The sequence below is a fragment of the Phlebotomus argentipes genome, unplaced genomic scaffold (genome assembly GCF_947086385.1).
Source record: "Phlebotomus argentipes unplaced genomic scaffold, Phlebotomus argentipes genome assembly scaffold_18, whole genome shotgun sequence".
In the NCBI taxonomy this organism is placed as follows: Eukaryota; Metazoa; Arthropoda; class Insecta; order Diptera; family Psychodidae; genus Phlebotomus; species Phlebotomus argentipes.
This window is the reverse complement of record NW_026776177.1, coordinates 3,007,501-3,030,987: the sequence shown is the minus strand read 5'-3', so window position 1 is coordinate 3,030,987 and position 23,487 is coordinate 3,007,501. Positions and strand designations below refer to the sequence as shown.

Below are 23,487 nucleotides of genomic sequence, written 5' to 3'. Positions count from 1 at the left end.
CATTTCAAGGAAATGAATCACTCTTTTCGTATCTCAAGATAAGCTACGGATCAAGTTCAATGGCAACAACAAATCACTTCCTTTACAATACACAACATATTATATATTCTCCTCTTTATGTATTCACAATTTGGAAGACCTTCAACGCGGTCCGGAATATCCTTTTTACATTAGAACGAAATTATAATAGAAATTGTACAAACACTGCCGCAGAGACAGATAACCAGGGTAATACAGGTGGATTCACAGGACGCCCAGCTGCTGAAGATGCTCCTTCAGTGTGTGGTAGAAGTCCAGCTGCTGGTCGGGCTTCAGCGTGAAGACCTGCGTCAGCAGCTTGGCCGGCGACGCCGTCCGGATGAAGCTGTAGATGTACACGTTGACGAAGGTGGCCATGAGGAATTGGCAATCGAAGCGATCCATGATGCCGCCATGGCCGGGAATCACGTCGCCAAAGTCCTTGATCTTGAATGCGCGCTTGAAGCCGGACGCGAAGAAGCCCCCGAACGGTCCGATCACGGCGCTGAACAGGCTGAGCCACAGCGAGTGGATCATGAAGGGGAAGACGGAGAAGTGCCAGCCGAAGACCTCCGTCGGCAGCGGCCGGAACATGTAGCTGCGCTTGCAGCTGCTCACCACGATCCTGCCCAGCGCCTCGTCGAACTCCACTGGGCAGGTGAAGTAGCTGGAGTGGCAGAGGCACCACGAGAGCAACGCTCCGAAGGCCACAGTCGCCACTCCGCCGCCAATGAAGCCCTCCCAGGTCTTCTTGGGGCTCAGCTTGATGAGCGGCGTGCGCCCGAACAGCAGCCCGAAGAAGTACGCCATGAGATCATTGCAGATGATCATGGAGACGGGCGCCAGGAACCAGATGATGCCCTGGAAGACATTCTGGATGATGAGATAGCTCTGCGTGACGACAATGAGCAGAGCCACGTGCGTCCAGGCGAACAGGGAGAACTGCTTCAGATAGTACTTCTTCACCAGCGACAGCACGAACCAGATGAAGCCCACGCAGTAGAGGCTGAAGGACAGGAATCTGTGGTACTTGACCAGGAAGTGCAGCGACTCCACCTTGTCCACCAGCACGCCGAAGAAGTCAATCACGTTCTCGCCGTAGAAGAAGTAATTCGTCGTGAGCAGGAAATACCACGACAGACTGCGGAACCAGGGCAGGCCGTGGATTCTGTACACCGAGTGGCCGATGGAGATGATCTCCTGGAAGCACTTCACCTGAATCGCCAGGATCTGCAATGGCACAAAAGGCGACGATTCGACATCAATTTGCCTTGAATCGAGCGTGTGTGTAAATAAGGCTTTCCCATAAATATTCAATAAACTTCTTTGTGGCGCTTGAAATACAAGAAATTTCACGGTTTATCGCCAAAGACATGGCGAAAGAATAAATTATGGTGTCTTTCCTCGCGGAATTACCAATAAATCACTCGCCCAGAGCTCAACAGAGTCCCTCAAAGCCCTTCGCGAAGCGATCTTGCATCATCAATATTGCTTTAGTGAGATTGTAAAAGAAATAATTCCGCTCATTAATCAGATTTGGTCGATTTGGTCAATGAAATGCGGTTTTTTTGCCTCGAGAACTGATAAGAACAGAAATGAGGAATCAAAAACTACTGCTGAATTTGCTGACTTTGGCTTTTTCTGCGATGTTTTTGTACGCGAATATTTACAACACTGCGAGAGAAGCGAAAGTTTGACTTCAAGCACAAATAAAATCTGCAATTAACGCTGTGAAGCTTTAATATCATTAACTTTGACATAGACGTTAATTCTAATTTCTTTTTGTTTCTTCAACCTTATCACAAAAACGCGCTTTATTCATTATTTTTTTTCTGCGGTTGCTTTAATCCTAAGAATTGTTTGCTAATTAAGAAGTGTAAATTTCACATTTTCGCCTTGAATCAATAATATTATACGATTTATAGACCAAATCCATTACGGATTTCTGGATTGAATTACTGCCAAGGGGCAGAAATTGTGGTCGGAAGTGGTGTACAGCTTTCTGCGGAAGTGCTAGAAATTAAAAGTGGTGAAATATTTAGAATATTCGCATTGTTTTAACAAATTGAGGCATTTTGTAAATTATTTTAATTAGTAAAATTGCTTTTATTGCTTTTCTAGGTTATGTGATGATCAAATAACCCTCAAAATCGCTAAATTTACTTTTATGCTGAGAAAATTTCTTGTATTCTTGGTAAAGTTAAGTATTTTTGTTGAAAAACTTCAGATTGATGGGATTTCAAGAGTAGAAAATAGCTTTTAAGTCAATCATAACCTCAAAAATGTCATTTTGATTCATTATTTCTGCAGTTTGTGATTAAAATTGGGAAATTTAGGGTTAATATCTCGCAAAAGCATTGTAATATGTTTGAAAGGAATAACAATTAGTCCAAGATAGCGTTTTTAAGCCGGATTCATAACCTCACAATTGGATCAGAAGTTTTTTAAGCATTTTCCGAAGACAAAACTAAGAAATTAAGACATAAAGTGTTCATGAACACATCCTGGGACAAAAAATTCCAGTTCTTACAATCTTAAATCCAAGCATTTAAGTCGTTTAATGGATTTAAATCTCTTCAGACGAAAAATCTAGAAACTACACCAATGGAAAATGCGGAAAATGTCTTTTAAAAGCCTTCAGAAGTGTCTCGGAAGCGTCAGGAAATTGTGTACAGCTATCAGACATATTATCTCCCCCTTGATTATTATATTAATTATTATCAATGGAAATAAATTATACAGAAATGAACGGCAAACTAATCTTTTGTATGACTGTTCTTATCGTGACGACGCCAGACAGATTATAATATACCATTTTCTGCAGAGTCACCTAAAATATATCTCAGTGTTTTCAAAGACGACGAATTTCTCAATTTAATTCTTAAGTGCGTTTGTCAACATTTTGCCACCCACTGTGAATTAGTCACGCTGCAAGTTTGCGGGTGAAATTCCGACGGATTTTCGGGTGACACAAAAGTGGAAATAAAACAATGAAATTGCGCGGCAGTGAAATTTCTGCGGCGCGCATTTCTTACCAGAACAATGAGTCCAATCGGTCCTAGATAGATGATGAGGGAGAAGAATGAGATCATGACGAAGCCGAAGATCGATCGCACGAGAGCATTTCGCCATCTGGAAGGCACAGGATAACAGGAGAGATTTTAGGGTCGCGCCGAGACGCCAGAAGCGATTTCGACTCACTTGTGTGGGAGTCTGATGAGCAAATGCCTTAATATCTCGGGCACTTTGTCCGTGCCTTGGGGGACTTCTTTGGTCAGAGCGGCTGTGCTGGACACGCCGGGCAGATCCTCCTCCTCCTCCTCCTCATTTGTGCTGGAGTTCGTCTCGCGGATGTCCTGAAAAGAGCGCGCGCACGGTGATCTTTGAGTTATTGGGCTGTTGTTGGGCGATAAGGCGCGAGAGAAGCCGTGGAACTAATCTGGGCCGCTGATTGATTCGACCTCTCCCGATAGCGCACAGAAACGCCGATGTTAGTTGGAAAAGCTCAACTTTGCGCCTTATCAATTTGGCTGTGCATCGAACCACTTTTCGACGCTGCGCGACCTTTGCTTTTCGGTGGACTTACGTGACGAAACTTATGGTCATTCTTCTTGGGTGACTCCGCGGCCGCTCTGCGCCGCCGCGCACTCTTCGCGTCCATTTCTTGTGTGTTTACTTCACTCACACTTCGCACTCACACTCCGCGCACTCCCATCAATGGCGCCCCACCTCGTGAATATAGTTCTCCAGGAGGAAAATTCCCACACGCCACACAGCAATTTCACCAGCAGACTCGCAGTTGTCTGCTATTCAGGCGACACGCGATGATGACAATGCCCGGGCCAGCCTCTTCCGCGGACGCTTCCATCGGGTGCTGGCGAACGACTGCGCCAAGTGGGCTCGCGGGCGATCGTCTCAGGTGGGAGAGGTCAGGTGGTCGCGCTCGGAGCCCGTTATCAATGCCACACACCAGCGCCGTGGAATCACCTCCGCGCACTGATCGCGCGCCGCACACACCGAAACTCCAGTTTGGCGCGCGGTTCTTCGCGCTGGTGTGCCGCCGAGAATGAAAGCGGAATGCGGAGAGACTCGAATTGCCCAAGAGCTTTATTCTACGCGTATTAGAGACCGTCTGGCTAGAAAAAATGCCTTTTGCTTTTACTTGGGCACTCGGGAGGAGTGAAAAATATGAGAAATGATTCACAGACTGTTTCATAAACAACTGCCAGCGATTGCACAGCGCCTCCTTGGATAAGTCCAGTGTGGATTTCGAGCATTTTGAGGTATTAACACTATCGCGTATCGTGATTTATTGATGCACTGCGCGAAAAGAAAATCACCAAAATCACCGAGATTTTCGGGAAAAGAACCCCATTTTTGTGATGGATTATTACTTTGTGGGCTTGAAGCGTAAATTACACTTTTGCTGCAGAATATCGAACGATCTTCCAGTTTGATATACATCAAGGGGGAGATAATGTGCTCTCAATGTGTATCACTTCAAATTTTCAGACAGTTTTTACAATAGTTTGTAAATTTTATTAAATATCTAAAGGTTTTATGCGATATTTCTGTAAAAATCCACTTCAAACCGCTTTTTTGAGCGTCTTTTCTGACCATAACCTCAAAAATATCACTAGGAGATCTTAAAAGACTCCGTTTGAAAGCTTAAGAGAGTCAAAATAGTCCAGAAAGTTTTCTAAATAAGCATTCTTCAAGTTCAAATGACTATTTTTGAGGTTATGTTCGAGTTTCAGTACAATTTTCAGTATTTCTTGGCATAAAAGGTTTAGAAAAGTAATGACTAGCAATCTTTGTGACTTTAGCACAAGAATTGATGTGTTAGAATGCGAAATAATCACTAAATTCGATCGTGATTCGTGACATAACCTAGAAAATGATTGTTTCTTCCTACAATTCAAAAGAAATCGAAAAAATTGGGATGATGATTGTGAGTTTTTGAACACTTCCACTTCTTAAGTATTTCTGACTATATTATCTCCCCCTTGCTAGACACTTAGAATGTCTTGAATGAATTATGAAAATGTCACAGTCTTGCTCTAAGCCAAATTGAATTGGCAGAAATTGCATGAGTTTCACAGTTGCTCAACACGCTCATTAAGTGAACGATGAGCTCACTTTTCATAAGCCAATTTAGATCGAAATCTTAGCTCATTTTCATATTTGTGTCTGTCTAACAACTGAACATTTTTTACTGTTTAGAATGCGTCCTCATTTTGCGAATGAATCTGTTGAATTATCGCCAGGAAGTGAACAATATGCTTTTTCACCAGTGCCTTAAAAATATATTACGAGCAAGATCATCGATCGCATGCACGACTTTGCATGCAAACTGATCAATTAAAACCAATATTGATTTCAAGGTTTTCGATACACACAAATGTTTTTCGCTCTCAAAACCACCAATTGTCTGCCATTTCCGACGCGTCTTAAAACCAGCCACTCTTGGGCCACAGTCAATTGAACAACACTCTCGTTCTTGTTGATTTACTTATTGGGCAACGCTTGGAATACGAGCTCGCGCGCGACATTCACAAGTCGCGCAGAGCAACATTTTACACTGGCGAGAGATTTGAGAAGCAGTTGTACTTGAAATACGATGAACTTCCGACTCGATTGCACTTTGTCCCATGAGAAGATTATGTTCTCGGGCAGAATCACGGCGCGCACTGTGAGCGAAGTCATCTCACGAGACGTTGCGATGAATTGTTTGTTTTGCGTCTATACAATTAAACTTGGCTCTCCCACAGATGAAGATAAGAAAGATGCTAATTAAATGCACTCTGACGCAGAGTTGTTTTGGTGTCACACCAGCGGAATACACTGTGGTTTTTCCTCTCTTAAACACTTGGAGATTTTCTCTTTATTCGGACATACATAAGAAGGCCTTTTTCTCCTCATTTTTTTCTCTTTCCATATATAAAAAATTGCGTGTATAAAAGTTTATCCATATAAAATATATCCACTAGGTCAATTAGCAACACATACCGAATAAGTACGACTTCTTTTTCTCTCTCTCTCTCTCCCTCTTTCCTCTTCTTTTGATTTCATGTGATCCCTTCCAATTGCGAGTATTTTTCTTCACTACTGTCTGGTGGACAATTTCAGAGCTGCTTTCGGCAAATCCCACTCGTTCTCCTGCAGGACATCCATGCAAGTTCCCAGCGTCGTCACATTGCACATATTGGACAATTTCATGATTTTTATGGCCTTGTGAACATCCCAATCCACCAGTTCCAGCGTTTCCAGGCACATTTCCGGCGGAATCTGCAAGAAATTGCAAGGTTTCAGCATTCATCGCGACTACAAGGACGCTTTTCTTCACTTCATGGCTCTCAAATTCCATTGGAGGTCGAAATTTGTCATAAAATACAAATTAATCACAGCAAACACTGAGAGAAATCAAGGAGGAGATATTATGGTCAGAAGTGGAAATATTTGGAAGTAGCAGTGCTTGACTATTTCCAATATGGTCTGTTTTAGTTGTTTTCAATAGAAACTAATGCAATATTGGGATAAAAAGAATTTTTCTAGGTTATGTTATGAATTTAAGACATACTTTGGCATTAAATAACCTTCAAAATCATTCATTTCTTTCACTGACAACATAATAAAAACCATCTGATGAAGATTACAATCTTTCAATATAGAAAACTGATTTTAATTACGCTTAAATTGATCATAACCTCTGAAATATTGTTTCAGAATAGCTGTCTGATTGATTTTCTACTCTAAAATAGCACATTTTCCCCAGTGTTGCCTTTAAAACGTTCCGAATAAGTTTCTTTCAAAGATTATTTTCAATAACTTAAACTTATTTTTAGGTTATGTGTTTAAGTGCATCAAAAAAGCGATTTAAAATTTAATCACAACAAAAAAACCCTGGAACTTTAAAGAAAAAATTAAAATGCTTTTTCTCTGTAAATTTTCAAGGTTATACAAGTAAAAATTGTGTCTTTTCAAGCTAAAAACTCTGAATTTTAGGTTATAATACTTTAAGTGTCTGAGAATCTTTGCATAAATAAGCCATATTATCTCCCCCTTGAGAGAAATAAATCAGTCTGACTGCTCAATATACTGAAGAACTCAATTTTATCAATAGAACATGATCAATTAATTGCACTGCTTTGCAATTTTTGCGAAACACCTTGTGGCTGGTAAATAATAGGCTCTAATTTCCATGCTAGATTTTCAAGTTTCAACTTTTGAGAGCAACAAACTCGCCATATTTTCAGCACAAAAGTGTGTGTGATAGAAAGAACGGTAAAAAAAAAACCATCAAAGCCTCACCTTTTTCCCCAACACTTTAATCATGATGCGCACTTCGTCAGATTCGGCGCCCCTTTCGCGTCCTCTGGGCTTCTTCTCTGAGAACTCCAGCAAATCCTCACAGCTGACAGAGTTGGACGCCTCCTGGAGACGCTGAGGCTCCGCCATGATCATCTGCTCCTCATCGGACGTCGTGTAGCTCTCACTGCTCTCCGGCACGGCCTTTGGCGCCACCCGTGAAGCGCCCGTGGCGGCATTCACGGACTCCCGAACGCGATTGAAGAGCGCATTGTCGGCAAGTTCATTGCGCTGGGCGAATCTCTTCTTGCGCTCCGTATCGAGATTCCTTAGCTCAGAATCACTGCCCACGCCACCCTCGAAGCTGGAGCAGTACTTGTCGTACGTGTCCTTCTGGATCTCGAAGCACGAGAAGCCATCCACCACATCTGGCGACGACATTTCGCCCACCTTGTTGATCTCACTCTCCAGAATGGACTCGAAGTGGAGACTGGCAGTGTCGGCATTGGGGCTGTCGCAGGCAAACATGTTGATGCTCTCACTGATGCCCGGCGTGTCCGGCAAGTCGTGCCCATTCGAAGCCCTGGACAGTCCGCGGAGAACAGCGTCCGTCTGATCAATCTCTGGCAGCTTCGACACTTGCATGCTTCGCTTGATCAGCGAATGCGTGTTGTAGTTGTTGTCCGTGACGTTGTTCACCTTCAATTCCGATCCCTGCGACACTTTGTTAAGCGTCCTCTGGAGTCCCGACGCCGGAATGATCAGCGCGTGCTTCCTCACGTGTCGCTTGGCATTCGTCGTGATGATCTTGTTGCGATCACGCGGCGGCAGTGGAATGGGATTCGATGCTGCATCGCTGACATCCCTTTCCGGATACGTGTACTCCATGTTGACCAAGTAACTCGGACTCTCGCACAGTCCAGCATCATCTCCAGCCTCCACCGGCGGCTGACTGTCGCCCTGGACGCTCGGCAAGTGCTTCAGTCGCGGCCGCACAATTGGGAAGTTCTTGTTCCGCAGAATCCTCAGCGGATTGGCGTCTGTGACTTCAGGACGAGGCGCCTGATGACTGGGCACTGTCAATTCCACCTCCTTCGTCCTGCCCAGACTGCCGCCGGTGCGTCGATTGGCCAGAGTGGTTCTGATGAGATTCCTCGGCAGCGTCGTCGAGTGCTTCGCGTCATCTCTGTCCTCATCAGCGCCACCGTCAAAGCACGTCTTCATGAAGTCCAACTTGGACAGTGTGGACGAGGGCTTCTCCACCAGACTGTTGTACGCCTGCCTGTGCTCCTCCGTGATGGAGCTCTGCAACGGAAAGACCACAAGTCGGGACGGAGGAGGCAGAAATAAAGACCAGAGGAGCGGATTTGGAGGATCAGGAGTGATAGAAAACGAGGGACAATGCATTTGCCAATGAGGGTGGAGGTGATTTGACCGTGATGGTGAAGGAAGAGGAAGTTAAATGAGAGAGAGAGAGAGAGAGGCGACAGTGAGGCAGAGGAGGATGATAACGAAATTGTAATATTAAATCATAAAAAAAATCAACAAAAAATCACTCAAATTGGCATTTTTTTTGTTCCTCAAATTATTCAATAAAGAGAAACCATTTCGTAAGTTGAGTAAAGAAGAAGAAATAAAAGAGAGAAATCAGACTCGCAGAAGCATTAAAAAAAACATGTTGAATTGTTAGTCCTTCGCCGAAAAAGAAAAATTTGTACAGTGGAAAATATGCGTGGAAAAGAAGTATTCAAAAAGTAAATGTGAGAGAGAAATACTGTTTGGGGAGCGCAAAGGAACGATTCCACCCCCTTTTCTCGCCACCCCACACACACATATGTACGTGTTTGGTTAAATACACACACCCATTTTGCCATGTTTTCCCTTTTCTCATGATTATGTTTAATATGTTTTTAATGGTATCTTGTGATTTATGTACAACTTCTCAAGTCACTTTCTTACAATTCTCTTCTCCGTGTTATCAGTGTTTTTATATACTTTTCACCACACACACAATAAACCACCACTCCTTCTCAAGAGTTTTTACTCTTTGATAAATTTTCACCTTTTCCCGCGCCTTTCCTTCAAATTCCCTTGTGCATAAAATACCATCACAAATCTTCCATTTTCTCACTGGATTTCTCGCTCCACTTTTCACACTATTAAAATACCCAAAAGGGAATTCAAGACATGCTCTTTTCTCTAATGTGCATTCTTTCTTTGCCTTCTGAATTGGACGTCTGTCTCAATGGAAAAATATTCAACATTTCATGGTGGGTCAATGATTACATTATTTTATTGATTATCCAGTGGCGCAGAAGCTTCCTTAACAAACTGATTAACACAAAAAGAGTATTTTTCCAGTACAGCAAGTAAATTGAGGTTTTTTTTAAATGCATTTTTGTGTGATAACATTTATTCAAATTGCTGCTTTCTACGCCACTGTTGATTGATATATGAATTATGGAGTCACTTAAGGTGCAATATGGTTGTGTTTTATTGTTGGATGGATATTAAGAGGTCGTTGCAACTTTACTTTCAAACCATTTTAAATAAGCTGTCAAAGTTATTAATTTGTATTTTTGCGTTGTAAGATTGTGATTCATAATATTTACGAAACTGATCAAATTTTGGCGACTGAAATTATTTAACATATTTCGTCGAGTTAAGACAGGAAAAGTCGGAAAATTCGCGTGAAAATTTAAAAACCTTGTTTTAATCCTATTTATTGTTCACACGTTTCGTTCCGAACATTCTGATCAACAGAATTCTTTAAGAATCCCATTGAAAACACACCAAATGTCCAGGATTTTCGCAGTTCAAGATATCTTGTCACTAGAATTCAAAATATCCCTTGAACATCGCGGAAAACTACTGGAAGTTCTTTGAGATTTGTCAGAAAATTGCGTATCATTTACAGTGAAGAACATTTTCTAACTTTCACTTGGAGAAAAATGGCCAGAAACTGGAGTGGAACTTGGAAAATTCTGCCTTCAAAAAGATAATTAATCGCTAAGACGGCGGGCGATGGCCGCAAATAGGCTGTAACTTATAATAAATCTAAATTTAATCTAATCACAGAGCAAATTAGCCGCAATTCGTATTAAATAAGTTCCCAATTTCGCCTTGCGACGCCTTCTCGTTCGTATTTAATTCGTACTGCACACTAGCGCCACCGGACGGCCGCCACTATAAGCTATGATAATTGAAATACGAAATCTGTAATGTTGCAACGACTCCTAAGTTGCCACTTTATTCATAGCCAACTTAATATTCATTCGTGAATTCAGAGTGTGTCTGTACCTGAAGTCCAACCCTAAAACTCCTCATCCGCTCATTAATACTTGATACAAGCAAGAGATATTAAGTCAAGAGGCTTTTCTTTGCATTCTACATGATAGAAATATATAAGTTTAATCTTCTAAGAAGATTCTGAGGGATTGTTTGTTAGCTTTGGATATTTTGTGTGCTCTAATGATAATCAAATAGAGAGGGATTAGTGGGTATTAATTTGAGAGAGCATTTTTTAGATACTTTATCAATAAGAGAGAAGCTTTTTTGCATAGCGATTGTATTTTGAAATAATTACAAGTATTTCTTTTGTGGTGTATAAAAATCATCGACAGAATTGAAAGCTTTTGAGTGGTGTGTAAATTCTTTGAGTAACCATCAGAGGTAGATGAGTTAGTTTTCTGTATAAATATTCTCTCCTCTCGGCCATTAAGAAGAAGAAAGAAAATGAGTTAAATGCACAGCACAAATTCTGACGAGAGAATGATAAGAAAGAAAAAAACAGACAGAAAGGCATAGAAATTGTGCAGTAAACAATCATTCAATTAAATTCACACGCAAAGTGTTTTGCTAATTGCACTGTCTTCTCTAATGTTTTCTTTCATTCTTGTTTCTTATATGAAAATTTCTTACATCCAATTAGCATGATTTTGAATATGAGACCTCACATTTAATTGTTAACTCGTCAATTTATCTTTTTTTTATTTTTGGAAAACCTTCTTCTTGAGAAGCTTTGCTATTCAACGGCTTCCTTATTACTTTTAATTTTCTCACAAGATTCTTCTTCTTTTCTTTTTTAGCTCCATGAAAGGCGATCTGAGTTATTTCTCACTAAAGATACAATTAACTTTTTTAAATGTTACATTTTTTTTTTCTTGAAAATTTTCCATTACGTATCTCCATGATTTCTTTTCTCTTTCTCATTTTTTTTTTATAGAAGTATAGAAGAAGCTTAAATGCTATAGAAAAAAGTTTTGCTTTCACACACGCGACAAATCACAATTACAACGAAACCAAGACTACAGACTAAAATGATATTTCACACACTTTTCTACGGTGCCGGACTTGGTGGCATTCGTGTGCTTAGCGGAAACTCTCCCACGTGCTGAAAGTCCACGGAATCCGTCTCAGTGGATGACGAGCTGTCGCTGGAGAAGCTCTGTCCCATTCCCAACTCGTACGTGGGCATCTCCGATCGCCTCACGTTGTGATTCCTCTCCTGACGCTGTCGCCACAGCAGATCATTCCTCTTCACCGTGGACGCATGAATCTTCTCCGGCCACTGAAACACCGGCCGCGATGTTGTGGCCCCGGCGGCGCCATTCGTGGGCTGTCCAGGTGGGAAGAATCCCTGCGTAGTGGGACTCTTGCCCGTGAGCTTGCTCACATCGAACTCCGGCGGATAGAGAAACTCCCTGGGCTGAATGAACTTCTGATAGCCATTGCTGTAGTCATAGATATCCCGCCGCAGCGCCAGATCCTCCCCATAATCCCCGAATCGCTCATCCCCATACCTGCCCTGATTGCGATTGGGCTCTCTGCCGTTGGAGTAGTTGTATTGCGGCGCACTCTTGATGCTGGTGTTGGAGCCATACAGCTTGTCCGGATTGGAGTTGGCGACACTCTTCCTGTTCAAATACTGCCTCTTCCGGCGCGACGTCAGCATCTTCGTGCGAATGTCACACTCCGAATGCGCAATGGAGCGATCGAATTCACTCTCACTGCTCGACGACGAGCTGCTGTCCAGCACGATGGGATTGTAGCTCAGCCGGCGCAGCGTCCTGGCCTTGGCGCTCTTGGACTTATTGCCCACATGAACACGCACCGTGGCCTGACCACGCGCGAACGCCGGCTGCCCGGGCGCCGTGCCCAGCGGCTGCGGCGGCGACTTGAGCTCATAGTTCTCCGTGAAGGACATCGAGCGCTTCCTGTGCGGGAATGTGCCCTCATTCTCCATCTGCATCAGTCTCTGCTGCTGCATCGCCTGCGCCTGATTCGTCGTATACATTTGCATGAGTGTGTGGATGGAGTTATTGCTTGAGTAATTCGTGCGAACCGGCGGCGAGGCTGACATCACACTCTTCCCAGTCGCAAATCCCGCGCTCTCCCTGTTCAAATTCACATAGCCATGCGACGAGAACTTCATGTCGCGCGGACTGAAGGACTTCTCCTGCGGACTCGCACTGCTTCGCCTCACATTATTATATTGCTCCGACTTGGGGCTGAATGACAGTGCTTCCGGTGTCTGTGATCGCCTTCCGGACATCTTCTCCACCCCATAATTTCCCAAATCATACAACTTGGACAGCTTTATCGCCGAATTGCGTATCTTTGGGTTCTTATCCACACAATAATTCGCATCGCCAAAGAGAGTTTCCGCCGAATCTGTCTTCTCCAACTCATTGTACGTCTGCATAAAGTCCAAATTGAGCGCCTTCAGCGTATTCTCAATATCTATGAGATTTTCACCAATTAAATCTCTCGTCTTGCGATCCATTTCCTCCTTCCCACCCAGAGGCGTTGTGGGCAAATTGAAGGGCTTCGTGAGAATTTCACGGGATTTCTCAAAACAGAAATCCGCAGTCTCTTTATCAAACAATGGAATACGTATATTCGACTGTTTGTGGCACTTTTCAATTTCCGTCAGCGAGCGAAAACGCTTCAATTCACGACCAAATTTGCATTTCACATCAATGTTTTCGAGTGTGTGTGTTTTGTGTGTGTGTGAATTCGTCCAGACGCCCAACAGTTAAACGTACAAAATATCATCACAGCGAATGGAATAATAATAATAATAATAAAGTGTTTGATTAAACAGCGAGAGGAAAATAATAACGTAGTTTTTTTGAAGAAAACAAAGTCAAAAATTAAAGGAGTATTCAGTGGAGGATTCAGAAAAGAGGTGTACAAGTGATTTCCTTTTTTAGTAAATCAATCAGTATTGTTATGTTGAAGAACTGTTGAATAATGCAGACTTTCTCGGCATGAATGAAATATCACAAATGGCACAAAATCATAAATAAAAAATATATATATTCTTCACCGAAAAAAAAGATTTAACACAATTTTAGCATTTCGTTTGTTCATTTTTTTTTGCTTTTGGCCTTTTTGGCATGTGAGAGACAATTTTTTAGCACACAAATTTCACCAAATGCGGCTGTTATTGCGAAGCTCCGCCCACTCTAAAGCCCCGCCCACTTGAATTACAACACATTCAAATCATTTTTTACATTGCACGCCTCAAAATATCAACCGCATTTGATGGACAGAAATCATAATTATTAACAGCCAAAACATAAAATTCCTCTTGATGTTCCCTTTCTGGTTTTTTTTTTCTTTATCTGTACAAGAATTTACAAATCAATTGCCTTGTCAATGTACTCAACAAACTTAAGACAAAAGAATGGTAAGAAATGTTGTAGTCCAGAAAATGAAACACAGCAAATTGTCACACACACACGACGTGGAAAAAAATGTATGCATAAGAATCCGAAAAAAAACAATGAAAGAACCAATAAAAGAGATGGAGAAGCATTAAGAGGTGATGATATATCATAAAACACAATCAATAAAAATGATAATGAAAAAGGGGAAATTATAGGAAGTCAACGATAAAAATAACAAGTTATTTTTCTTTTTACTTCTGTTCTGAAAACCATATAAGACATATAATATAAATCACTCAATTTGCATTTTTTTCTTAGCTCTTTCTCTAAAATATATCTACACTTTCTCTCTCTTCCAACACATCCCAAACTTAAGTGAAACTAATACTTAAAAAAAAAAATACCATAAGAACGGATAAAACTACAGTGTTACGAGAGAAAAAAAAAACAGCGTGAAATGATTGGCAAGAAAATGCTTCTTGACTCACCTGCAAATCGGGAACATTCTTCAATTCCTCAGAGAAATTCTTTCGCTCCTTGTTCGTGAGAGTATTTGAGTTGGAATTGTTGCCACTTCCATTCACAGTGGCATCCTTTTCACCACCATGTGAGCCCGCAACTGAGAGATTTGGGAAGCGAAAGCTGAACTTCCTCTTGGGACTCTGCGTCACACCGTCAGACACCAAATCCGTCATGGATCTGGGCAAAAAGAACAGAGATTCATCTCTTTAGCATTCTGCAAAAACATCGATAAGGAAAGTTTCTCCTTCTCACCTGGCACTGATCTCATTGGCAAACTCAATGGCTTGATTGAGAATCTTGTCATCCTTCACTGAGAGTGGTTTCACCGTTCCTGCCTTCTTCTTCGCCTTGCTGTTGGACGAATTCCCGGAACTGCTCACACTGCTTCCCGCTCCGGAACTGTTCTTCCTCGCCAGCTTCGACGTCAACTCGGCAATTTCATTCTTCTTGTTCGTATGCTCAAAATCTGGGCCCTGGCCAAATGCCTGGGCATTATTGCCCGTGGTGGCTGTCATGGAGCGAAACATGAGATCCATCTCATCCAGGAGAGAAGGTCCCAGATCGAATTTCTCCGCCGGCATCTCATCATCCGAGATCTCATGGTACTCATGCGGCCCATCCACCGTCGTCTCAGGCCACTTGGCACTCCCCTTCGCCTCACTGTGGAACATATCGTGCAGCACATCGGAGCTGGAGAAGGGTCCATCGCGTCCGGAAGTGTGAGCAAAGTCCCTCTCATCCTTGGCCGCACTGGCGAAGGGATTGGAGTCACTGAATGTCGTCGTGGTTGGCACTTGAGCAGCAGAACCGCCGGCAAAATCGAAATAGGAGCCAAAATTGGTGGCCAGAGGATTGACAGCACCATTTGACTGCGTGAAGAGATGATTCGTCGACGCGTTGACATTCTCAGAGAAGTATCCACTGGCCGTCTGAATGGAGTCCGGACTGGTTGGCGTGGTTGGATGAAGCAGTGGCGTCTGCTCGATGTCCTCAGATGGTTTGTACGGCGTGACAATTTGCCTTGGCAGATGATTGTAGGGCTGAGATGAGGCCAAAAAAGCCACATCCCCAAAATATGCACCATCAAGTCCCACATGTCCTGTGTGCTTGAGATCATTCTGCGGTCGTGATATCATTTCTGTGCGCAATTTCCTCTTGCTCGACCGATCGGTGCTGCGCGTGAAGGCATCCCTGTTCGTGGATGACGGAAGACTGCCCAGATATGTGACCGTGTTGGCGGGATTAAACAGTCCCGTCTTGCCGGAATTGAGAACACCCTTCCAATAGGGTGAATTCGCCCCCTTGTCCAGCACCGTGACAATCTCCCCCTGTCGATACATCAAGTGATCCTTCTTCGCCTCACCACAATTCGTCACCGTCTTCAGCTGTTCCGGCTTCATGTCCGGCAATGTGCCGTAAATCTCAGAGAATTTAGGCCTCTTGTTCGGATCGTGTTGCCAACACTTAAGCATGAGGGCGTAATACTCACGCGGACAGCACTCCGGCGGCTCCAGACGCTGATAGTTCGGCTCATCAATCGCCTCGAGAATCTGATGACCCGTGAGAGCGGCCCAGGGTTGAAATCCATACGAGAACATCTCCCACAGACACACCCCATACGCCCACACATCAGAGGCATTCGTGAATCTGAGGAAATTGATGCACTCCGGAGCACACCAGGCGATTGGCAGTTTCAGATTCACATTGAAATTCGTCTGATAGTAATCCTTGCCCACACCAAGCGCACGCGATAGGCCAAAATCCGATATCTTCACCTTATTCTTGCTGAACACCAAGATATTCCTGGCCGCCAAGTCCCGATGGATGAGTCTCTTGTTCTCCAAATACATCATTCCATTGCAAATTTGCTGAGCAAATTCACACAGAGTCGGCACTGTGAGGAAACTCACGCGCAATCCGGAATCCTTGAGGCACTCAAGGAGGGAACGCAAGTGAGCCAATTCGGTGACCAGCATGAGTGAGTCCGTGTCCAGCACCACACCGTACAGCCTCACGATGTTCTCGTGCTCAATTGAATGCATAATGGCGGCCTCCTTGAGGAATTCCATCGGATTAGACTGCATTCTCTCTCGACACAGACACTTTATGGCCACTTGAATCTGGAATTAGTAGAAAAGACAAGAGAGACAACCATGTGGATATTGCTTTATGACAAACAAATGAGACCTAATTGTTGCGTCAAAGGTATGTGGGAATTTAATTACGCCCCGAACAACGTATATTCGGAAGCACTGAAATGCCACCCACGCTCTTCCAGGACACTCAATGCGGATAAATGTCGACTTGTAATTACTCCATTTCAATTCTTCTCCCTGTAAAAAATTCACTGCAACTGGATTTTATCCACTTCAATTCACGACAGGTGAATTGAAAACTATGAAAAGTCAAAAGCAACATTCTTTAGCAGAGCGAATTGAGAATTTTAGTGTTAAAGTCGGTGCGAAATTTAACAAATTTATCTCAAAACATCTTTTAATCGATAATTAGAATGCTAAAAATTGAATTTTTTACTAAAATATTGCAAAGATTATAGAAAAATTGAAAATATTACTTTCCAAAGACGATTTTAAATAAATCTTCAAATACATTTTATCCAAAAGAGATTTTAAAAATCAATTTTTCATGCTTTTCATGTACTTTTTCAGAGTTTCAAGTAAAAATTTTTATAAACATGATAAATATTGTTATTATTCAAAGTTTATGGGAATTTTAGAACAAGTCTTGAGTATCTAAAAAGTGTTTTTATACGTTTTTAATACAGTTTCGGACCTTGGAAAAAGTACAGCGTAATGAGAAATTTTATTATTCCAATAAAAAGAACACAATGAAAGGAATTGAAAACTATGAAATGCGATTTTTATAATTTTCGTCATAAATATTTTTGAAAAGTTTATTTTTCGAAGTTCAATTGACTTTTCTTAACTCGATTTTCCATCTTCTACGCCGCAACAGATGAAAATTTTTTACATTCATGTTTTTTTTTGATAAAATAAGACGAAAACTATGAAAAATCGCTTTTTCATAGTTTTCAATTTCTTTCATTGTGTCTCTTTATTGAAATGAATCTTCATAATAAAATTTATGCATCTCATTAAATGAAAGACTTTTTCGGAAAAGAATTCTCACTACATATTTTTCTTTTTCCTTCACTTTCTTCACCGCCTTTTCATATTCATGTGAAAACTGAGAAAATATATAATAATGAAATTGAGTGCACAAGAGAGTCTCAATGTCTGTGGCACTTTTCACAAACTGTTCACTTTAATTTGCCTTCATGCATGAAAATGAAGATAAATTTGACAGAGAACTTCTTTTAAACTCTCCCATCCACACTTCCAACCCACCCACAAAAACGCCGCCCCCCTTTGAGGGAAAGTAAGGCGAGTTTCTCAAAAGTTATCCTGTCAGTTTTCTGCTATGTTTAAATCCATCTGAATTGCAATCCAACAGAAACTTGTAGCAATTAAAAAGCAGGTAAATTCCACTTTCAGCCACCTTTTTGTTTTTGACAATCAACCCCCAAAATATCGTGTTGGGCTTTTCTTTGCATTTCACCCGCGGAAGGGCGCGCACACATTTCACCCTCATTCCGCCCATTCTCGCTGGTACACAATTTGTGGCGAGACAGGGGAGAAAATATTGCTTTATAATGGAAATTTTATAGTGGCATTGCATGAAATTAAGTCGAGAAATAAGAGTATTTTGGTGCCTTGTTGGAATTTGCTCAATTGTTATTCTGCAGATAAATAGTATTATCAGCAATTTTTTGCACTCTAAGCTTTCGCTCTCTCTCTCTCTGTCTTCCACCCGCGATGTATTTAATGCTAAATAATAATGTACACAGATAATAAATCCACGATATTAATATAAATGTGAGGAAGGAATTTATAAAAATTCTTACTCCCAGAGATGATAAGAAGTTGGAATATGCAAGCGAGATAATATATTGACTCTGTTACTCATGATTTTGCTGAGCATTTCACATTCGCGTGGTTCGACGGGTGAATCGAAAACGATTAAAAGTCAAAATCATCATTTTTCAAGAGAACGAGTTGAGAATTTAGCGTTAATATCGCTGATAAATTTGCCAAATTGACTTCAAAATCCTCAAAACACTTTCTAATCACTCTGTAATTCTAATTTTGTGAATATTTCAGTTGATTTTATTGGTATTTACTGGAATTTTTGACTAAAATATAGCAAAGATGATGGAAAAACTGAAAATATCAGTTTACAAAGTCGATATTTAATTGTTTTCGCGTACATTTTATCAAGAAACTTCTAAGAAATTGTCTTTTCACACTTCACATGATCTTTTCTTAACAATTTTCAAGTGAAAAATTTAAAAATATGACAAAATTAATAGAAAAACTGAAAATATAAGTTCACAAAGTCGATTTAAAATTGTCTTCGATTCGATTTTATCCAAACAACTTCTAAAAAATCAAGTTTTCTCACTTTACATGATTTTTTTGTAAGTTTTCAAGTGAAGAATTCAAAAGATGTGACAAATAATCAAATAATTCAAAGTCTAAGAATATTTTAGGGAAATCCAGAATTAATATGTTTATTAAAGAGGCGTTTTACGCGTAAAACTGCAATTTGAGACGATTTTTTGGATAAATAAGATTTTTACTACTTTGTTGTAGAACAAATAAACAGTTTTATTAAAAATACATTAAACGTAATCTGTGAAAAATTGACTTTTCACAGTTTTCGATTCACCCTCCGGATTTAGCTTGGACAGAGTGAGGAAAAGGAGTAGCCAGCGATAATGAGGAATTGAAGTGTGGCTGGGAAATAGATCAACACTCACTCTCTCAGTGCCATTGGTCCAGACGCCCTGCTGAACAATCCCGAACTCCCCAATCCCGAGCTGCTTGTTGACACAGATGGCATCGGGCGGAATGATGTGCTTGTTGCTTGGCACTTTGCTGGGAGAACTTGTGGTCTTCATCACATCCGATGTGGCTCCAGGTGTTGTGGCCTGCCGGAATATTTGCCCAGAATCAACCAAACCAATTCAATATCCACCCAATCGATTCCACACACACTCACATTGCCATCGAAGGCCTTGGGATTCTGCAGGAGTCGCTTGATCTTGCTGAGATACCCGTGTGGGTAGTATTTGTCGTAGAACTTCCTTAGGCGCCGAATCTCCGGACGCGACAGTCCGATCTGCTTCAGGTCCTCGTCATTCGCGTACTTCAGATGCACAACCGTGGTTATTTTTAGCTCATTTCTGGGCAAAACGACGGAAAGGGAGAGAAAAACAGGAAAATTCATAGATAATATGCATGACACGTGTGTGTGTGTGTGTGTGTTGGTGGGAGAAAAGTAGGACACTATTTCATCTCCTCTCTTGTATCATCGCTTCCGAATGATTACACCCGCGAACACAATTATCGATCCAATTTCCCACAATTGCCTGCCATTTCACATGGTCCATTTTCCCTTCTGTGTGTGGGCGAATGAGTAAACAATCAAATATGCTCCCAAAACTCTCTCTTGTACATAATATAAAGTGCATTATCAAATTATTTAGAAATAACAATAAAAAAAAGCCAAATCCATCATTTTATACGTACATTTGGTCGAATTTACATAGGACACGCGAAGAGAGGAAAAGTATAGATTAGCGGGAGACTTTCTGTACATTGTATGGGACGCTATATAAAATATCCTTTGTGCTTTCCTAATACAGCATGACAACGCTTTACATAAGACTGATATCTGTCTTATTAATCTTCGGAAGAATTAAGCTATGTTGTATTGATTATGCTCAAAGATAGAAGACAATACAGTGACTCTGCAACAAGTTTGGAACGCTGAAATTTTCACAACTTCCACTCAGGATAAGAATTCTTGTATTATTCACAAGATTTAACGATTTTCCCAAGGGAAAATGTATTTTATCAACTGTCGATGCATTTTCGAACTTTCTAAAGATAGTTTTCACAGCATTTTGTACAAATTTGCCCAATTTTGGGGCATTTTCGGACAATTTTGGGGCATAATTAGACAATTCTTCTCTTATTTTTACAGTGCAATCCTTAAGAAATGATTAAGGAAATCTTTATCATTATTTCCTGGTCGATAGACTTATCTAATGGAGAGAAAACTGAAGGTTTTTCATTGAATTCTGTAACTTAGAGACCAAGATTCACTTTTTCTTCAATTCTTACAAGCAAATCATGAATAAAATGAATAACATTAAACTTTATCAACGCTAAATAATTGAAAATAGTAAAAATACGTACTTAATTTGAATTTTTCTGTGCGAAAAAGACGCTGTTCAAAGCTGCCCCACTGAAAATCCATCGATTTTTTTCAACAAATTTGTCTAATTACTGAAATATACTCCCAAACCATTCTGTAATAGCAGATTTATTCCTTGGTCTTTCATAGCCTGGATAAGAAACACGTTGACCGAAAAAAACCCTTCCAATTCTGCCCCGCTCTCCCATATTTACTTTAATTATTTTATTTGTGCGAAGAAAACATTTGGCTGCAAAATGTCTGTAAAAGTGCTTTAATGATTGCAACACTTCTTCACAGTAATCTTATTCTTAACTTATCTTTGATAAGGAATTCAGCAGAATTGGCATAAATCTACGATTTGATAAGCTTTTCTGCTGGAAATTTTCACAGAGACTGCAAATCCAGCAAAAGTGCGTTGATGGTGTTTTGGGAATTGTGTTCGTCAGTGTTTCACTTCCGACTCTTGAGGGGCACTTTGGACTGAGAGGCACAAAATGGGACTCACTTGATGGAATTGTAGTACTGCTGCAGCTCCGACTCGGCCAGGAACTCGCACAGATCGATGCACTTGGGCTCTGCTGGAGGAGAGAGAAGGGCTCGTGAGATGCTGCGTGGAATTCCACGGAACCAGACGGCGTTTGTGTGTGTATTTATAGATGCTGGACCCGCATTCCGGGCGTTCCGCCGCGTCTCTCTTGCGCCGGCCGCCGTCTCGCGACTGCGGTGCGAGCAAACAGGAAGAGAAAACTGCGATTCACACATTTGCTGGGCGTTTTTTCCCCCGCAAAACCATCAATTTTCTTCTCGCAAGCACAAAAGAGAGAACGGCGTCTGGGAATGCGAGTCCGCACGAGTGGCGCCCCGCGTGGCTCCGGGACGGTTTTTTACCCATCATCCTGCCGGGAGGGCGTCCAGGAAGTGAGCTCGAGCAGCGCGATGGAGCCTTTTTCCGCGTCGGAAGACACAGACGACGTCGCTTCCGCCCAAGTTTTTGCACAGAGTCGCTCGAGGGGCGTCGCACCAAAATCCACTGGCCCTATCACATCCGCCAGGCACTGCACCGTCCCAATTTCATCGCACACCCACGCTCTGGCCACCTGACTACACACTGAGCACCTTTTCCACCGCCGCGCTGGACATTGAGTGGGAAATAAAAGGGAAAAAGAAATCAATTGCTCCCCGAGAAAAACACAACATTGACAACTCTGCGACGGGACTGGTGTTGCCAGATCGCGCGGTCAGATGGCAATATTTTACGCTTGGCGGCGTAGAGAAATTCAGAGATGACGAACGGGTTCAACTGGAGTTAAACCTCCTAATTCACAGCCAGAAAACTCATCTTAAAACAATAATATATAGATCTTGAGGATCTGAAATTGATGGAACGACAAATTTATGCGCTGTGAATTGAATGGATTTCCATGTTGAATATATTTTTACAAGAAGCTTAAAATTCCATGGTTTATCATTCTTTTCTTTTTTTTTCAGTCAGTGACTGTATTTTTTTCTTACTTTGGCTTGCAATTTGTCAGGTTATTGACCTTTTTCTTACTGCAAAAGTAAAGATTTTAAAAGAGTTCGTAGGAATTTTCTTTGATTTTCCTTTCCTGAATCTTACGGGGGTTATTTTTATAGCACAAGTCCCGCCTTTGAGTGTCAGTCAGTGTATTTTTGCGCTATCAATTCTCCCATCCAAGAAGTGCCTAATATTCGTGAAATCATGGTTCAAGCATGGTTTATGGACACCGAGACGACTGATCAGCGTCTGGAGCATCACCGCAATCCGCCGGAATATGTTTCCCTCGATGATTTGTATGCCAAAACCGGAGTGGAGTATTTCAAGGTGAACTTGTTGCCTCTCTTATCTATACTTGCATTGTTTTTCTACTATCTCCATTGCTCTGCTGTAGATTAATGTTGACGGACCGCAGGCGGATGAGGCCCTGGAGAAGATTCGGAAGGAGCGTGGATATAGCTATGAAGATCAAATAACCTGCTCTAAAGAATGCCTTCCGGATTACGAGACGAAGCTGAAGAACTTCTTCACGGAACATCTGCACACGGATGAAGAGATTCGGCTGGTGATGGATGGTTCTGGGTATTTCGATGTCAGAGAGTGAGTTTCTTAGGTAATAGATATTTTTTCGACAGTTTAGAAACTTAAAAACTAATTTCAGTGGCGAAGAACAGTGGATCCGAATTTCTGTTGTGCGCGGAGACATGATTATCATTCCCAGTGGAATCTATCACAGATTCACGCTGGATTCAAAGGTGAAAATGCCCCGAAAAGCAATCTACAGAGAGTGTTTGATTAATGAATTTATTGTGATTTGCAGAACTTCATCACGGCTAAGCGATACTTTATCGGAGAGCCAGTGTGGCTTCCGTACAATCGCCCCGCTGACGACATGGAATGCCGACAGCAGTACGTGAAGAGGCTGTCTGAGGGCTTCAAGTGATTTTCCACGGTTATTGGGTGATTATTTGGGATTTGGGAGATTTTATCAGCAATAAAATTTCCATTTCAGCATGTTTGCCATAAAAATGGTGTGTTTGTATGGCATGGGGAAATGCTGTCGGTCTCCCGGCTGTAAATCTCTGCCCATAATCACTATGCGCATCGCTTCGTACGCTTGCTAATCTCGAATTCCTTCCAACAATTTTGTCGTGAATCTTTCACCCT

At 41.7% G+C, this 23,487-nt stretch overlaps 3 protein-coding genes across 5 annotated transcripts; 1 reads left to right on the top strand and 2 right to left on the bottom strand.

Moving 5' to 3' along the window:
• Positions 1 to 77: 77 nt before the first annotated feature.
• LOC132260570 (phosphatidate cytidylyltransferase, photoreceptor-specific-like) lies at positions 78 to 4,137 on the bottom strand. Its single transcript, XM_059758783.1, has 4 exons — positions 3,605 to 4,137; positions 3,220 to 3,374; positions 3,054 to 3,150; positions 78 to 1,248 (listed from the first exon to the last, which is right to left on the bottom strand). The coding sequence occupies exons 1-4, from the start codon at positions 3,677 to 3,679 to the stop codon at positions 244 to 246; spliced, it is 1,332 nt and encodes a 443-aa protein (XP_059614766.1). The 5' UTR covers positions 3,680 to 4,137; the 3' UTR covers positions 78 to 243.
• A 1,915-nt stretch (positions 4,138 to 6,052) lies between these two features.
• On the bottom strand, positions 6,053 to 22,022 carry LOC132260567 (activated Cdc42 kinase-like). 3 transcript variants are annotated; one of them, XM_059758780.1, is made up of 8 exons: positions 21,693 to 22,005; positions 21,310 to 21,382; positions 19,602 to 19,785; positions 19,360 to 19,530; positions 14,775 to 16,642; positions 14,489 to 14,699; positions 7,330 to 8,631; positions 6,053 to 6,306 (listed from the first exon to the last, which is right to left on the bottom strand). In XM_059758780.1, exons 1-8 carry the CDS (start codon positions 21,697 to 21,699, stop codon positions 6,124 to 6,126), a joined length of 3,999 nt encoding a protein of 1,332 aa, XP_059614763.1. In that variant the 5' UTR covers positions 21,700 to 22,005; the 3' UTR covers positions 6,053 to 6,123. The 3 variants fall into 3 exon arrangements, with proteins under 3 accessions (XP_059614763.1, XP_059614761.1, XP_059614762.1); XM_059758778.1 differs by lacking the exons at positions 6,053 to 6,306; positions 7,330 to 8,631 and adding an exon at positions 10,309 to 13,273 and having other exon boundaries at positions 21,693 to 22,022; XM_059758779.1 differs by lacking the exons at positions 6,053 to 6,306; positions 7,330 to 8,631 and adding an exon at positions 10,309 to 13,273 and having other exon boundaries at positions 21,310 to 21,379; positions 21,693 to 22,022.
• Positions 22,023 to 22,474: 452 nt separating this feature from the next.
• LOC132259818 (acireductone dioxygenase) lies at positions 22,475 to 23,354 on the top strand. Its single transcript, XM_059757603.1, has 4 exons — positions 22,475 to 22,647; positions 22,715 to 22,920; positions 22,982 to 23,075; positions 23,141 to 23,354. The coding sequence occupies exons 1-4, from the start codon at positions 22,525 to 22,527 to the stop codon at positions 23,261 to 23,263; spliced, it is 546 nt and encodes a 181-aa protein (XP_059613586.1). The 5' UTR covers positions 22,475 to 22,524; the 3' UTR covers positions 23,264 to 23,354.
• Positions 23,355 to 23,487: the final 133 nt, after the last annotated feature.